The sequence below is a fragment of the Engystomops pustulosus genome, chromosome 10 (assembly GCF_040894005.1).
Source record: "Engystomops pustulosus chromosome 10, aEngPut4.maternal, whole genome shotgun sequence".
In the NCBI taxonomy this organism is placed as follows: Eukaryota; Metazoa; Chordata; class Amphibia; order Anura; family Leptodactylidae; genus Engystomops; species Engystomops pustulosus.
The window spans coordinates 78593463-78611635 of NC_092420.1; the positions used below are offsets into that span (position 1 = coordinate 78593463).

General features: G+C 41.4%; 1 protein-coding gene and 1 pseudogene across 3 annotated transcripts in view; both read left to right on the plus strand.

Moving 5' to 3' along the window:
* Positions 1 to 6862, plus strand: part of ASTN1 (astrotactin 1) — a 352438-nt gene extending 345576 nt beyond the window's left edge. For all 3 annotated transcript variants that reach the window (XM_072128438.1, XM_072128437.1, XM_072128436.1), the window contains 2 exons: positions 3799 to 3982; positions 6200 to 6862. In XM_072128438.1, the coding sequence (XP_071984539.1) occupies positions 3799 to 3982; positions 6200 to 6437 (422 nt within the window). In that variant the 3' untranslated portion in view covers positions 6438 to 6862. The remainder of the gene's footprint in view (positions 1 to 3798; positions 3983 to 6199) is intronic.
* Positions 6863 to 14499: 7637 nt separating this feature from the next.
* Positions 14500 to 16914, plus strand: LOC140105237 (uncharacterized protein C3orf38 homolog; annotated as a pseudogene).
* Positions 16915 to 18173: the final 1259 nt, after the last annotated feature.

Consider the following 18173-nt stretch of genomic DNA (forward strand, 5'->3'; position numbering starts at 1 on the left):
GGCCGGACCCGAATCCAGAGCAGAGAACACGCCGCTGGATCGCGAATGGGCGAGGTAAGTAAATCTGCCCCAATGTGTAACTGTACCTGATTTGCATCTTTTTGCTTTCAATGGTTCAAAAAAGCATATTTGACATTTGTGTGTTAAAACTTTTACCTTTTTTTTGTTGAATGGAAGGCTGGCTGATAATGTCACTAGTTTGCAATATTTGTGCAGTATAAAGATTGCTTTTTAAACAAGTGATACTGCAATATTGACTGTATACCCATAGATAGCACAGTAGCTCCTCCTGTCCTATAACATGCTTCTACTGACTATATACAATTATTTCAGCAAATCTTTCTGTAACATGCTACCTGCAGATAGGAGGCTATTAATCTACTTAGTTCCCCCTATTTTGTAATATGCTGCCTGCAGATAGGACACTATATACAAAGTACTCAGCTCTTCCTCCTCTATAATATGTTGTCTGCAGATAGGACACTATGTACAATCTGGTCACCTCTCCCTGCTCTATAACATGCTGTCTGCAGATAGATCACTTTGTATAATCAGCTCAGCTCCTCCTGTTCTATAACATGCTGCCTGCAGATAGGACACTATATACAATCTGCTCAGCTCCTCCTGTTCTATAACATGCTGCCTGCAGATAGATCACTTTGTATAATCAGCTCAGCTCCTCCTGTTCTATAACATGCTGCCTGCAGATAGATTGCAGTGTACAACCTGTTCAGCCATTCGTGCTCTATAACATACTGCCTGCAGATAGGACACTATATACAATCTGCTCAGTTCCTCCTGCTCTATAACATGCCACATACAGATAGAACACTGTGTACAATTTGCTCAGCTCCTCCTGCTCTATCATATGATGCCTGCAGATAGGACACAATGGGGCTTATTTACTAAGGGTTCGCAGACGCACTTTCGACAGATTTTCTGACGTTTTCCAGGACTGCGCATATGTGACAGCTATTTAGCAGGGGATTGTGTTGCACCCGATCAGATTTTGGCGCAGCTGCGCCGGCTTTCATGTGACAGAAATTGGGGGGGATGCCGCTGGACAATCCAACAGACATGGATTGAGCGCGTGATTTAAGATTCAATTTGGGTCGCAAGATCAAGCACTTACATGCACCGGGAAGAAGAAGGTGAACTCCGGCGGACGTAAGCGGGGAAGTGACACATGCAGGATATCGGGCACATGATCTTAGTGAATCACAGCACAGTGCGTGATTGTCGGACCATGCACTTTTTGTGAACTCCAGCGGATGGGTAAGTAAATGTGCCCCAATGTACAGTCTGCTCAGCTCCTCCTGCTCAATAACATGCTACCTGAAGAGAGGACACTATGTACAATCTGCTCAGCTCTCCCTATAACATGCTGCCTTTATATAAGACACTGGGGCAGATTTACTTACCCGTTCCATTCACGATCCAGCGGCGCGTCCTGTGCGGTGGATTCGGGTCTTCCAGTGATTCACTAAGGTAGTTCCTCCGCCGTCCACTAGATGTCGCTGCTGCGCTGAAGTTCCCCGAGGTCCGCTGGAATGCACGAGCCTATACCTGTAAGCGCGAGTCCTGCGACACTTTTTTTTTTAAAAATGCGGCGGTTTTTCCGAATCCGTCGAGTTTTCGTTCGGCCACGCCCCCTGATTTCCATCACGTGCGCCGATGCGCCACAATCCGATCGCGTGCACCAAAATCCCGGGCAATACAGGGAAAATCGTTGCAAATCGGAAATATTTTCGTAACACGTCGGAAAAACGCGAATCGGGCCCTTAGTAAATGACCCCCACTATGTACAATCTGCTCAGCTCTTCCTGCTCTATAACATGCTACCTGCAGACGTATGTGAATTTGCAGCACTCCAATTGGTGGAGAAAACTAAACAGTAGTAATAAGTAATTAAAATGCTCCAATGCAAAACTTAGATCCACTATTTGTGTCTAGTATTGCTCCATTATTATGAACGGGGCCAAACCGCAATGCCGCAGACAGCCTGTGATCAGACGTGGCGCTGTTTTTCAAATCATAGCTGCCTTGTAATTTTGTGACTTTCCTATCTCCAGTTTCACAACATTGTCAATAGAAGATGGAAAAAAACAGCGGTAGCATTATTTTTATTTTATGTTTTAAAAAGATGTTCCCATATACACATTAGGTTTTAGCCTCATGAACAATATCTGTGGGGATGGATCAGTAAGACAGCGCCCATAAAATTATAGGTCTGTTATATGCATTGCCAGGAGCTTGAGCTATTAAAGGGATGGCAAAAAAACTTTAAAATATGGTCACTTTCTTCTACCAACAACTTCTCCGTAGGTTACATCTAACACAGAATCACTTAAAATTTGTCCAATGAGCGTCTCACATAATTTTGAGGCTTTCAGTTCCTCAATAATCCAACAAAGGTTTTTAAAAGCAAATGAATATCTGAGTATCCAAAAAACAACTGGTTCCGGATCATAAAATCCCCCCCAAAATTCCACAAAACTGCGTTTACATTTCTTGGCAATTGTAATTAATTAAATGTAATAAACTGCTGGAAATTTCTTTGTGAAGTTCCATGACCTCTATTGTTATATTTTGTGTATCCAGTGATATTTGTTACTGCTGTTTAACTTCCTCGGAAAACCAATTAAATATAATTAAGACCGAAGTTAATAAACTGTTGCAGATGAGAGAGAACATTTAAGATGGGTTATTGTTTTGTTTCAGAGCTTCTCCTGAATATTCCGTCTTGTATTTTCAAGCTCTTCCATTAAAGGAAACTTACCACTACGGATCTACCTATTAAGGTGGATGCGGTGGTAGATGCCTGTAACGTATGTGAGGAGCGTCCTTTTTAGGGCTAATCCTTTACTCCCTCTCTATCTTTCCTAATCTTTAATCAGGATAATATGCAAATTCTCTAAAGAGGCTACTGGGGCGTGGAGTAGCTGGAGCCGAGGCTACATGGCGCGGCTACTCCACGCCCCAGTAGCCTCTTTGATCCTCCTACCCAGACATCTTCAGCTCCTTGTAGCTGTGCGCACTCGTGTAGCCTCAGCTCCAGCTACTCCTCGTCCCAGGAGCCTCTTAAAAAAATTTGCATATTATCCTGATTAAAGATTAGAAAAGATAGAGGGGAGTAAAGGAATAGCCCTAAAAAGCGCTATCCTTACATACAATAGATGCACCGGATCTACCTTAAAGGGGTTGTCCGAGTTTTGAAAAAAAACTATAGGTGGCCGGGAGCGGGCTGCTTAAAACAATAAAGCTGTACTTACCTTCAGGTGCCCTCCGGTATCCAGCGCTGCTGTTGCTCCGGTCTGGGCGCCATGTAAACAAACATGGCCGCCGGAGCAGCGCTGCACTCAGCTTCCGGCCGGCCGTGGCCGGGTACGCCTATCCGTCCCTATACACAGCATTGTGTATGGGGGCCGAAAGGTTGTCGGGTCCGGCCGGAAGCTGAATGCAGTGCTGCTCCGGCGGCCATGTTTGTTTACATGGCGCCCGGACCGGAGCGACAGCAGCGCTGGATACCGGAGGGCACCGGAAGGTAAGTACATCTTTATTGTTTTAGGCAGCCCACTCCCGGCCACATATAGTTTTTTTTCAAAACTCGGACAACCCCTTTAATAGGTAGATCTATAGTGGTAGGTTTCCTTTAAGGAAATGATGAGTTTGGGCAATAAAAAGAAACTTCCAATTCAATGTAATCTATAATGGGGACAATACCGTGGCAATGAATTCTCAAAAATGCACATTATTTGTGTGAATTTCACAGAATATTTCTTGTTTCCCCCAACCTAGAGGTGGCTGATAAAATCTACAACCTTTTCAATGGCTACACCAGTGGTAAGGAGCAGCAAACAGCATACAACACATTACTGGAACTGGGGTCCCCCAGTCTACACCGCGTACGATTTCACTACAACCAGCATTTCCAGAGTTTTGGGGAGTTTACATGGCGCTGTGAGGATGAACTGGGGCCCAGGTAATTTTTTTATCCATTTTGTGTGGCGGTACTACCTTAAAGGGGATGTCCTGCTATATTGGTTATTATCAACTCACGGGATAATAATTGTTGCCTGGACACTGATCACAAGAAGGGGGTTGTGCTTCGGTAGTTATTAAGAGTGATACGTGATTCCACTCAATTCAATGTCTAGGCTCCTCTTGCTTTCTCTGGCACTCTCATGAATTGAGCAGAAGAATGCACCTTTGACCTGCCTTTCCATCATTAAAGGGATATGAGAGACCCATTTTAATTCCTAGTGATAAGGCTCCAACCAAGCAGATAGTACCCAACATTTATACCTGTAATTAGATATCCTGTGGATAGGTAACAATCATACTTGAAACAACCCCTTTAAATTAGCAAAGTGAAGAAGAATAAGAGCTCTAAAAGTAACCAGTATCTGGTACCCTGTGCATGTAAGGGGGTGGAGAGAGCAGGAAGTTTCTGTAATGCAGCGATAGCCAATAACATCAGAGCAGGAAGTGATGTCAGAGAAGGGAGCCATTTTAGTAACTTCTGTTGTACAACTACTCCGGGCAGCAGTAGTTCCATTTTGTTAGGGAATTAATGTGTACACATTTTCTTAAAGGGGTTTTTAAGAAATCCTGGGGACTTAAGCAAAGATAAAAAAAAATTAAAGTGTACTGCAGTGCTGCAGTTCCCAGTTCAAGTGTCACACCAGTCTCCGTTCTCCTGCAATAACAGGTGGCATCCTGTAACACCTCAACACTTCTGGTCGGTCCTGTAGTGCCAAAGACTGGGAGCTAGGGGTTCCTGAAAATCCTGCTTTAAATTACACAAAAAAAAATCCATATAACTGATTAATTAATCTTCGGTGAGAGTTTCACTTAAATGACATCTACCACCAGGATGAAGGATTGTAAACAAAGCACACTGACATGCTGGTGTGCGCCCCCTCTACCAGCATCTGCTACTCTTTTAGCTTTTTATTCCATTGTTTTGACAAATATTAACTTTCAAAATTATGCAAACTAGCATTAGGGTCTCTGGGCTCCCCAGGTGTTAATGAAGTCTGAGAAGCCCCTTAGGCTAATTTGCATATTTAAAGCCCTTTTTCCTTAAAAACAAGGTCATAAAAAGCTTAAAGAAGGGCAGAGCCTGGCAGAGGGGGTACACACCAGTATGTCAGTGTGCCTGGTTTACAATCCTTCATCCTGGTCGTAGATGTCCTTTAATGTCTTTGATACAAAAAGATGAAATCTACACACAGGCAAATTTGTGACTCCAGACAAATTATTTTGATTCATAAGTTCATGTTAGTGGCTGTATACTTATAACATGGTGCTGTATTTTTTATTATTCTGTTGATTTTATTAAAATGTTCATGATAAATGAGGATATTTGTAATGAACCTGCTTCTTTATAGTAAAGCTTTATTTTTTTAGAATTTATCTTTTTAGAATTATAATCCACATACATAACACTGAAATACTGTCAGATACAAGGTTATTGATTGCATTTGATTGTTCAGTGTACATGATGCTTAAAGGGAACCTGTCATCGTCAATTGGCCTAAGAAACCATTACCTGAATATTGTGAAGCGGTGTAATACCTTCTAGTTTTTGTTTCTTTCATGGTCCAGTGTGGTGGCAGCATCCAGAAAATCAACTTTGAATTGAGATGTAAATTGGTTGTATAAAGTCAAGGAGGAGGAGAGTTTAACACTGGAGTCAAGGTGCGGAGCTCTGAAAGCCTCCTCCCCTGTGATTGACATCATGCATAGGACTTCAGGAGATCTGGTTGGTGATGTCTGGATGCAGGGCCATCAATAACACTGAAGGGGCTTTCTGAGGAAGAGAGAGCTTGACTTCAGTGTTAAAATCTCCGCCTCCTTGACTTTTAAAACCAATTTATATCTCACTTCAAAGTTGATTTTCTGGATGATGTCACCACACTGGGCCATGAGAGAAACTTGATCTGGAAGGTGTTCAGCTGCTTGGCACCATACTGGAAGTAGTTTATTAGGTCAATTTTTAATGACAGGTTCCCTTTAAATAGGTATTCACTTATTTATAAAGCTTTTTAAAATGTGGAATCCTTTTAGTATTTCAAGCAGTTAGAGATAAGGGAAACATATCTTCCACGAAAGGTGTGGCTTGTACTATATATTACATGCAAATAATGCAAAAAAATTAAAATAATATTTGTCACTCTTGCCCCCCCCCCTACAGGAAAGCTGGCTTGGTATTATCTCAGCTGGAAACCTTGAGTCCACGATGCAGCTATCTTCTTGGCGAGCCAAGGATCAGCCTACGACGGTCCTCCTTGCGTTACCTAGCATGTCGCTACAGTGAGCCCAAACCCAGTGCCATGAACTGGACTGAACTGAGTAGAGACCTGAGAAAGAACTGCGAGGAACAAATACTCATAGTGCTGAGCAATGATTATGGAGACAGCAAGGACAACTGAAAGTCACTGGTGACTGACCTAGTACCAGGACTCAGGAACAGATTGCGCTTCAGACAGAAGCAAGCAGAATTCTTAACTGTACAGAAAAAGACTTGTTGGTCATCTAGCCCTGTGTCGAGTTCCGACCTTACAACGGAAATTAAACTGGACAACATATATGACTGCCATGTGTTAGTTTCTGGATGTATGAGATGTCATGAGTTGACCTCTTTAGTCATGGTGCACTAAACGCAAAGCAAAGTAATCCCGGAATCCCAAACCCCAAGATGTATATCATGTAACGTCCTACAGTATTGCACCCAATGTTACGGACGTCATTACTTAAATGGTTGCCACAATGACGTAACTCAGGCTCCATGTCGTGAAGATGTTTACCCCCTTATGCCATGAGGTCTGTATAATATAAACCAAGATTTACAAACCAATGGAAATAATACCATTTTTTTCTACGTCGTATTGGTAGTATGAGTCGGTGTTCTGCCTTGAGTAAGAACGTTCTACTAAAGATATGTGAAACGTAAAATTTACAACATCTTGTCTATACCTACAAGTGATAACTAAGGATAGTGCCACACTGAGGGTTCTCTAAACCGTCGGAGCTCTTATTTCTTTTGGCTCTTCCTTGGAATGAGTCTAGAGGCAACAGAGCTGATCACACAGTGCCTGATTCTCATTGGGTTTGCTCTATTTATCGGTGTCTTCCAGCTGCACATCTCCGAAATCTGGTTCCATAGCAGCTTCACCCCAGGAAGAAGATCTAAGTCATTTCTGCTTAACAATTTGATGTGATCCTGAAAGGCATTTTTTACATTTTACAATTTTTTCAATCAAATTGAGTTGATACCTTTTTTATTGACCTCAATAGACCAGGACCTTAAAGCCAAGATGAGTTAGGCCAACAGCTAATTTATACTCAACGTATAGTATGATATTAAGGTTATGTAGGAAGAGCCAAATTAGGAATATCTTGAGAAGCTGAGATGGTTGAAATCATCCATTCTGTCAACATTGTTCCATCATTGCAGCCACACCAAGGAACTGTGAACCTATAGTGGCTCCTTCGTGTCTCAACCTACAGTGGCTCCTTCGTGTCTCTTCATTTCATCCATTGACTCACTCATGGTCACATCTTCATCACAAAACCTTTTTGTTGGTTTTTCATCTTGGGTTGAAATGTCCCAAAATGTACAGTCCAAGGTGACCAACTTTGAATTAAAAAAAAAGTACTACTCTTACTATTCGGGTATTAGTTAAGCTGGATGTATAAAATTTGTATTGTAAGTAATTGAAGTCTTTATGAAATTTGCGAAGACATAAGGGTGAACGCATGTATATATATGGTCAATGGTTTTTCACTTTTAAAAAATAAATCACCTGAGAATTTCCAACCTTGCCTATTGCAACTTTACCCTTCATCGTTTGCGGTCTTCTGGGGCTTCTATTTAAACAAAATTGGGCATTCGAACATCCCATCTAGAGATGAGCAAATCATTCAAGATCCAATTAGCTGAAGCGCCGTCAAATTTTTCAAAAGGCTGAGTCCTCCCATGATCTTGCTCCTCTGGAAATTGATTTGTAAATTGGTATGTAACCCCCCCCCCCCCCCCCGAGTCCTTAAAAACAGATTCCTTTGATAAAAAAAATGTCCTAACTGATTTATTTTCTATGTATCTGTGTATTAGAAGACTAAAGGGGGTCTAGTACTAATTTCCAGGACAATTGAAACAACATCGGCTGCTCCAAAGGAAATCAGGAAAAAATTTGATTTGGTACAGGAAAATCGACAGATTGTTGCCAAATCTCCAAAATCAACATCTCTATTCCCAACTAAGAATTCATATTAGCATCTTTCATTGTTTCAACACTCCATTTAACACATCCTTCAACATGAATGAGAATTCACTGTTATGTATCATTCATCAATTACAGAATCAGCATTTCAACCTCCTTGCACCAAAGGGTGCATTGAAATGTCCACAAGCCGGAGAGAGATCCGCCTAATTAAACAGCTGTTAACATTTGTGTTTACTAAATGCAACTGTGTGCAAACACATGCATTTGTTAACGCAATGTTAACACAAGTGTTGACATCTGTTTAATTAGGCAAATCTCTCTTCAGCTGTTCAATGCGTTAGACAGGACGTGCGACTGCACCCTGAACCTCTTGCAGCAGTCATGGTCATTTGTCTTATTGATAATGCGGACCACCTTTGTTTTTGTTTTAATCATCCACTTCTTCACCTACAAAAACATTTTTTCTTTAAATATATATTTATAAAATGATATAAAATCTTTTTGGTAATGTGTATTAGATTACAAAAAAAATTAGTACGCTTCAACTTTTACAGAGTGTAGACTTAGATTCTTCATTATCAAATATAATTTATGATATAGATCCAATGAGCTCTTTTACGGTACTTATTATTATTTGCAGAAGTAGGATATATTGAAGAAGCAAAGTATTAAGAACATGTACAGTACAGATTGTACAAGACAACTCAAGCGGAACATCAAACATTGTCCATTTTAGAGTATGAAGAATGCTTTTTAAAGGATATTTTCAGTTTGTAAAATTTTGATTGGTGGAGCCCTGGATAGACAAGTCCCTACATTTCACTGTAGGTTCTCCAAAGACAGCTGAGCCGTGTCAATCAAAGCGGAGGTGGAGCCAACAGTCAGTTGAGCATCTCCCGTTCCTGTAGCCCCATCAATCTAATCTTTTGACAAATTTGTATAAAAGTTTATCAACTTTTAAAAAAATAGCATGCAGTAATTTGTAATTTCTTGAAATCAACATGTCTATGATGTAGAGATTAAAGGAAACCTGTCACCAAGAAATATCCCTTATAAACCGACAAATGTACCTTATATGGGCTGTTGAGTGTTTTCGGCACATGTCTGTATAAAGGGCCAAAGCTTCTTTTATCTAGAAAAATAAAGTCATATTTACGGACAGCTACCAGTCAGGGGGGTGGGGCTTTGGGAATAGCAGTCAAGTAGACAGCCACCCTGAAAGTCACCTCGTCAGATAACCACGCCTACTTACCACCATCGAGCTGCTGTTAGCGCTGCCTCCTGGCTCTTCATCACCTCCCTATCCTCCTGTCTTTTATTCAAATCACACGCATGCGCAGAGAGCCTGTCATCTCTTCTCCGGCCCTACATGTACCCGATGGGTGAAACACAAACTGCTCATGCACCACTTTCGATCCACTTCAGCGTCGCACTTGCACATTGTGCGTTCCTACCTCCGAGGGCGTGCATGGACGGAGGGGAGATTGACAAGCGCCCTGCTGCATGATTTGCAATAAGATCACAGGAGAACGGCGAGGTCGACAAAGAATCAGGAGGCAGGGCTGGTAGCAGCTCCATGGTGGTAAGGAGGTGGGCATTACCTGACAAGGCGGCTTTGACAGTGGCTGCCTGCATGACTGCTGTTCCCCAAACCCCACCCCCTTGACTGGTTAATGTCCTTGAATAGTCAACAGCCCATATAAGGTACATTTAGTGGTTTCTAAGCGATTCGCATGGTGACAGGTTCCCTTTAACTTTAGCTCCTGGTCTTTTGGGTTAAAATATTACTACATTGATTTTGTAGAAACAAATTATAAATCATGTGACCATAACATGTGTCAAGCCCTTTAATGAATGAGAATAAAAATAGAACCAAAACAAGAATCTGTAGCTGCTCATCAACAGACGTCAAATAAGAAAACCTATTTCTACTCAACCTGTCAAAACTACTAAAACAAGTCATTTTACGTTGTATTTAGACCTTTTTTGTTGCAAAAAAAGTGGCATTAGTAGCAGTGCAGACACGTTCTCAAAGGAATCATTTATTTCTTTCAATGTAAATTAATTGGGTGAGGGGAGGAGCCTGGTGTAGCATTTGCCACTCTCTTTATAAAACAGATTACAGATCATAAAATTTTTTTATCATAACTTTGTAAATTGGCCGACTCCATCAAGACTACAATATGTGGTGGTAAATAGCAAGAGAAGAATTACTTCAATGAAAAATATTGTATATTGTCCGGTACCAGGAAATACCATGATCCTTGTCATGACAGCAGCGTTCTCAATGTTCTGGTCTTTGAATTGGAATAAGTAAATTATGCAAATTTTAAGTTTCCCGGTACCTTATTTATATACGAGTTTTGCTCCTCATTACTTTTCTGTTGAGAAGCTATTAGCAAATAGTATTACTATGTTTGAAGACAGGCGACTACTTGCAGCCTATGAAATACTTCAGTTTAGGAGTCACCCAGATCCCTAATTTGAAAAATTAGCTTTACTTGCATAAGTTTTTCTATAATTGTTCATAGGACCATAAGACTGTTCTGTAGGGTTTCTTTTGCTATTAGATATGTTGTCAACTAATTACCAACCTATAATTATCCACAAGATATGTTAAAACATTTAATCACTGGGGAATCCCAAGTCTCAGATTTAGCCGGAGCATTGGGCATGAACTTTGTACTGCTTGTCATGAGACTGGTGAAAGTAAACAAGTGCAGTAGGCTATTCTGGTCTATAAATCTCATAAAGCAAGAATAGAGCAGCAGAATGTGTTTCCTAACATCATCGTATTCAAACCGGGGAATCCGAGTTATAAAATCCAATCACCTATCTTATGGAAACATACACTAAAAATATAGAAAAACTGGTGTAGATGTGTTAAAATCAGTGTTATTTTCTTACACACAAGAAGTCCGGGATAGGAGGTAGGAGTTCTTCTAGGTGGACATAAGATTCTTAATTGGAGATGAGTGAAAGCAACGGGAACTGGGTTCGGGTTTGGCCAAACTTTTAAAAAAGTTTGATTCGAGTACCAAACACCATCACACGGGCGTTTAAAAAGTTAACACTCATGTTTGGTGCTTAAATATTCCTACGGAAAATTCCTATTCGGTGAACTTTATTGTAACATTTTCTTCAATTTACCAACGTAACCAGCCGTCAACCAACTAAACAAATACCGTTTCTGAATATTTTACTTTGTGAACATGCTCTTTTACATAATATCAGTTGAAACACGCTGCAGCATGGGCATAAACATTTGAAAATGTTACAACTTGTTTGTTAAATGCGACCAATCAGATGTTATTTATTGTATAAACTGTTCAAACATTCGTTATGATTGGTTGCTCTCTATAGCGCTATTTATGGAACTCTACCAATGAAACTGTGTTGGAGATTTCAACATTAAAACCACCTGGTCCTGCACATTGTAATCCCGAAATGAATTGTTCTTTGGATTAAGATTCATACTTTGTATTTAGATTTATCACCCCCTTTTCATAGATAATAGATGCTCCTAATTGGGTTGAAAATGGCCAATATCCGGCAAAACTGCTGATATCTTTAGAAGAAATACGTGATGCTTGAAAGTATTGTCTTGAGTGTTTCCTGATCAATATTTACCATATTAAAGGAAACCTACCACTTGTAGTGGCAGGTTTCTGATGGAAATACCGGGCACCAGCTCAGGGTGAGCTGGTGCCGGAGCTTATTTTCGTTAGTGTTTTAAACCGCGGTATCGCGGTTTAAAACACTTTTTAAACCTTATAGCCGGCGCAGGCAGGTACGCGCTCGGCGCTTACCATGCGCGCGGCTACATAGGAAGTGAATAAGAGCCGCGCGCATGGTAAGCGCCGAGCGCGTACCTGCCTGCGCCGGCTGTAAAGTTTAAAAAGTGTTTTAAACCGCGATACCGCGGTTTAAAACACTAACGAAAATAAGCTCCGGCACCAGCTCACCCTGAGCTGGTGCCCGGTATTTCCATCAGAAACCTGCCACTACAAGTGGTAGGTTTCCTTTAAGCTTAATTTTATCTTTCTGATAAGTTACACAAATTTGGAATTTCCCAATTAACTGTGTATCCCCAATGTCTCTTACATTTTTAGATAAAATTTGCAAAGAACTGCCAAGTTAAGAATCTCAAGTCTTACTTTACAAATTGTTTTGAACATTTTTCTATTTCTTCTTTTATACCCACTGTTTAGCGTTGGCAAAACCAACAGAGTGTTTCATGTAGGACGTTGTGTTCTTACCTCGGAGAACTACACTGTGATAATGGTACTACTTATGAGCAATCATGGGGTCAGGGAAAGTCACAGCATTATTCCAATTATTTGTTGCGCCATAGAGTTTACAGAGTCAAGTAGAATTTCTAGGAAAGTATAAATTTAAGAGAGTTGGCTTCAAATTGAGAAAATTCAAAAATCTGCACAGTATTTACCCTAGGGATTCGTTTCCGGAGTCTCGGCTGCCGATCTATCCCGTGCTGTGGGACAAAACATACATAGCATCAACACAAAACCTGTCAAACGTGGCAAGTATCAGGTTGTCCAGTCAATAAATTTGCTTTCCAAAAACTTTTCATTCCTTTAAAATTACAATCGTATTCTCCACACCACCACTGATTCTGTGAGACCACCTCCCAAGACCCTCGTCTATCTCTCTTTCCTTGGCTCAAGTCTTAATTTTTCAAGATGGCACCGACCAGTGATTGGATACAGAAGTCATATGTTCTAGTCAAAACCTCTGGAGGCAAAAGACCAAGGAAAGAGTTTTAGGCAAGTGGTGGGGTATGGAAGGTGATTATTTCACAATATTATAAAGATTTTGGAAGACATTTTTGCTGCCTTTGCTGACCGGCGCTGAAACAAAGACAAATCCTTACAGTACATATATTTAAAGGGGTTGTACACTTGATATTGCATTGTTTTGATATTGTTCTGTCTTTACTTCCAGCGCATAGAAATCTGTCCATGGTCACGTGATGTCACACAGATGCAAGAGCCGTAATCAGATCTGTGGGATATAACGGCTCATGCACCTGTGTGACATCACATGCCAAGAGACAATGACAGCAAGCAGAGATGTAGAAAACCATGACAAATTGATACAAAAAGTATATTGAGAAATTATAGAACTTTTCATTACACAAACACTATCAATTATTTGCTGAAAGTGGACATTTTGAATTTTATATTTTGTGGTCAGTTTATTATTTTCTCTTGAAAATCCCTTTAACTAAGATTATGAAGTTCTGAATGTGTTTGACTTTTCACTGAGAAAAAATATTTGATTACCATTTTAGAACAATTATGATGTAAAAAAAAATGTGTATTTTTAAATGACCTGAATTTATTTGACTTGTAATTATTTACTAGATTAAAAAAAAAAAAATTGCATGTGCAATAAATATTTAAGTAAACATGTTATTTTGGCTGTAACACACACGTTTATCATGTTATTTTACGGAGATTGACAAAAAAACCAAGTGCTTACTAATTTATGTACAATTATTGTATAATTGTGGCGTAAAAGGTCAAAAGTTGAGATGGAAAACTTACTTTTATCCCAAGAAGCTTCTGTTCATTGTCCATTGTCCATTGTCCCTCTCCATAGACTTATATGTAGAGCTGTAATTTGATACTTCACAAAGCTTCTGTCCATCATGAGAAAGCAGGAGAGAATTCAGCAGAAATTTCACAGCAAATATAAATTTAAGAATATAAGTCACTTGTACTATTGATCATGTAAACTTTGCTTGAAAGGTAATGACTAGTATTGAGCGGAATTGAAGCGCAAAGTTCAGGTCTGTGTTGAACTTTGCAGGTTCAGATCCCCGGACCTGAACTTCTGTCAGAAGTTTGGGTTTCACTCATCCCGACAATAACACACACTGGATTTCAAATCAATGCGGAGCGTATGTGCAAACATTTTGGATTGTTGCTCCCCATTAACGTCACCTGCAGTGGAAATCTTCCCTATAATGGTGATATTCACGCCGATGGCATTTAATGGGTTAACACCAGCTGTCAGTTCCAGCACTGATTGAAGGTGTCAACTTGGGGGTTTAGGTCCATGTTTGGGTTCGGTATCCAGACTCGTACAGAATTAGAAAGTTCTGGTCCAGGCAACCTCGGACAGACCCGAACTTCACCAGGTCCATGCATCATTAGTAATGCTTATCAATCATCGGCTATATAAGTCATCTTATGTTTCACTTGTAATTGGGATGAAAATTAATTGAATGTGTACAGCTCAGGAAATGGTTAAAGGACTTTTCCTGGCAGTTGTAAAATCACAAAGGGGCCGGAGCAGGAAAAAAGAAAGCATCTGTACCCTGCTTCATGATATCCAGCTTCAAGTATCCTGATTCATGTGTGGCTGGGGCACTGGTTCCAGCCTGGGCAGATGAATGGCCACACATGGGCTGAAGTGGGTTTTGTGATCAGCTGGCACCCAAAAATAGGAAAAATGAATGTAGTAGACTGAAAAGGGAGCAAAACAGGGTGAGTATGTGCTTTTTTTTCTCCACCCTGCCGTGGCCTCTTAAGGGTCTTCACCTTAATGGAAAACCCTTTTAATACTACACCCTCATTATTTTACTCCTTCCTGTGTCCCCTGCCGGATCTTTGTGTGCCTATGCCATTGTGAAAGCTCCACTGCGATATTCCTGTGTATTCCTGGGTTCCTATATATTCCTGTGTATTCCTGGGTTCCTATATATTCCTGTGTATTCCTGGGTTCCTATATATTCCTGTGTATTCCTGGGTTCCTATATATTCCTGTGTATTCCTGCGTTCCTGTGTTACCAGAGTCCCTCCGTGTTCCTGCGTTGCCTCCCGTTCCCATCTGCCTGGTCCTCCCGTGCTGACTCCGGATTTGGACTTGACCTTGCATCTCTGCCGCCTCTCCTGTCCTTCTGCCTGGACCTGACCACGAGACTGCCTCCTGCTAAGGTACCTTCCACCGCGCGCTAGTCGCAACTGTGGAATGATCTGGTGGTACCACGCCGCAGCAAGTCCATCCCACTTTGCGGCGGGCTCTGGTGCAGACCAGGTGCCACTTAGACTCCGGTCCCAGGTGTCGGCTAGTACCACCTCCCTCGGTGGTCCAGAGGATCCACTGTTCCTGAATCCTGACAACCATCTATGTGTTGATTATACACATAATTCTGGCCTAAATAACTGTGTATACTATGCAATCGTTGCACATCCTTCATAAAAAAAGCTTTTAGGAACATTTGTGAAGATTACAAAGCTTTCATATGTTGGCGGAGAATAAAGCCGCCAGTTTTGAGTCATTTGTCCATGCTTATAGAAGCCTGAAATTTTCGAGATTACTCCTTTGCAATCATATTTTCCTCTATGTAGATGCCATTAAATATTCACTTTAGTCCTTTAGTAAAAAAACAAACCTTTTTGGAATTTTGAAAGCAGTCCAGACCCAAAGAAATGAGGAAATGAGCAAAAATATGTTTTGAAAAATTTGAAGTAAACATTCAATCCCTTAAGTGAAATTGGAATAACAGCCAATTAGTCTCCATAGTGGGATGATAGTCATTTTAATAGGGAGGATGGAGTGTGGGTGATCTCACAGATGGACGTGTATGGAGGTATCATCACAGTAATCATGGATGCTGAGAAGAGCTTCACCCTAAATCTGTAAAAGTAACAGACTCTAAAATATAACTATAGAAATTATTATTTAGAATTTCTGAGGCAATGTAGGATATTGAAAGAAATATGATGTTATTCCAAATTCAATTTCCAAATTGGGTCCTTCAACCAGCACCTTCTCTTATCAACTGCTTGTAGAGTGGCAGGTGTGAAGTCAAAGCCATAGAAAGCAAAACATAATTTTTAAAGATACTATGGCTAGAAATGTTCAAGGCCGCGCCAAATAAAACTGGCAAGTCTGAGCGCCTGGGAGAAGGAGGGCTTCAGGTGGCAGCTGGCAGAGCTGGACATCGAGGATCTGTTCTCTGTAGCCGAGACTGTCACCAGCCGCCTCATCCATGTGTTCAGCCAGGAAGAGGCCTTTGATGTGATTGTTACATACAAAAAAAGTGCAGAAGAACTTCTAAAGAGAAGGAAGGTTCATCGTAGCGACATTTTTAAGTATCTTGCTGAAGAAAATGTCCCAGTACTGGCAACAAGTGAGAAAAGTGTTCTGATCCAGTATGCCCTAGATCACTGGAGGGGTCCAAGTGTTACTCGCACAACTTCTCCTGGTCAGAAGATTGAAAAAGAAAATCTGGAACCTGAGGCTCTGAATTGTCAGCTGCTCGGGGAACAGTTTTGCAGTTGGTTTTATCCTCTGTTGAATTCTCAGAATCCTTGCCTGGGGCAGGAGAAGGGCAACTGGGGGCCGCAGCACTTCTGGGAGAACGCGGTACTGAAGCTGGCGTACAGAGCGGGCCGAGCAGGCGGTGAAGGAACACATTGGCTCTCAGATGGTGAGTCTGCGCCTTCTGGCACTCCTCTCCTCTTCTCCCATTTTAGTTCCTACTCAGATGAAGCTTATTATCAAAAAACTCCACTGGACTCCCTTCCATTGGAGTGTATACATCTCTGTCGGTCCCATAATAACAGATGAATGTGCACTATCCCTTCATTCACACCAGGACCCCTCATCCTGTTATGGGGGAATCTCTGGACCCCCAGCGATCAGAAACTAATCACCTTTTCTGTGGACAGAGGATACATGTCCACGGTGACAAATATTGGCCTACACTTAATTTATGATTTATTATTCCTATTCCTATTATTCCTTTAATGGTTTGGTAAAAGAAAAATTATCACAGACGTGTGATTATATTAATAATTAGCTTATTATTTTTAATATAATTAGAGATGAGCGAGCACTAAAATGCTCGGGTACTCGTTATTCGAGACGAACTTTTCCCGATGCTCGAGTGCTCGTCTCGAATAACGAACCCCATTGAAGTCAATGGGAGACTCGAGCATTTTTCAAGGGGACCAAGGCTCTGCACAGGGAAGCTTGGCCAAACACCTGGGAACCTCAGAAAAGGATGGAAACACCACGGAAATGGACAGGAAACAGCAGGGGCAGCATGCATGGATGCCTCTGAGGCTGCATAATCGCACCATTATGCCAAAATTATGGGCAACAGCATGGCCATGACAGAGTGACAGAATGAAGCTAGATAGCATCTAAAACATGCAATAATTGACCCTGACACTATAGGGGACGGCATGCAGAGGCAGCGGCAGCAGGCTAGAGAGTGGCATGGCGACATACCCTAAATGGACTCAGGCTTCAAACCAATGGGTGGCAGAGAGGAACCAAAGGAGGTGAGCAAGAAGCGCTCAAATAATATCGGTACATGATAAAAGTTTGCCAGTATATTTTGTGGATTACACAGCAGGGTGGCGACAAAGTTAACATGGAAGCCATGAAAACAACCCAAAATTCTGCCTGACACAGCTCGTTTGATAAGGGGACCATGTATGGAGGCAGTGAACTAGTAGTAGATTAAAGGTGCTGCAGTTAAAACTATGTTAGTTGGATCTTGGCATGGAGCTGGCGCTCCGCTGCCGGGCGAGCTTTCGCCAATCCAAGCCCCTGTCTCTAGGCTACTCCCCAAACAGCACTTCTAAGAACCTTTTGTATAAGATCAAGTGTAGTAGCGTTCTTATAAGTTTAGGATATGCCGGGTGAGGGGAATGTAAACAGATGCGCAAGAAGCGCTGAAATAATATCGGTAAATGATAAAAGTTTGCAAGTATATTTTGTGGATTACACAGCAGGGTGGCGACAAAGTTAACAAGTTTGATGTGGAATGCCCTGTAATAGCTCTTGGGCGGTGTGCCTTTTATCGCCTAGGCTCAGCAGTTTGAGCACCGCCTGCTGTCGCTTAGCGACGGCACTGCTGCTGTGCCTAGAGCTACCGACTGATGGCGCCATGCCCACGGA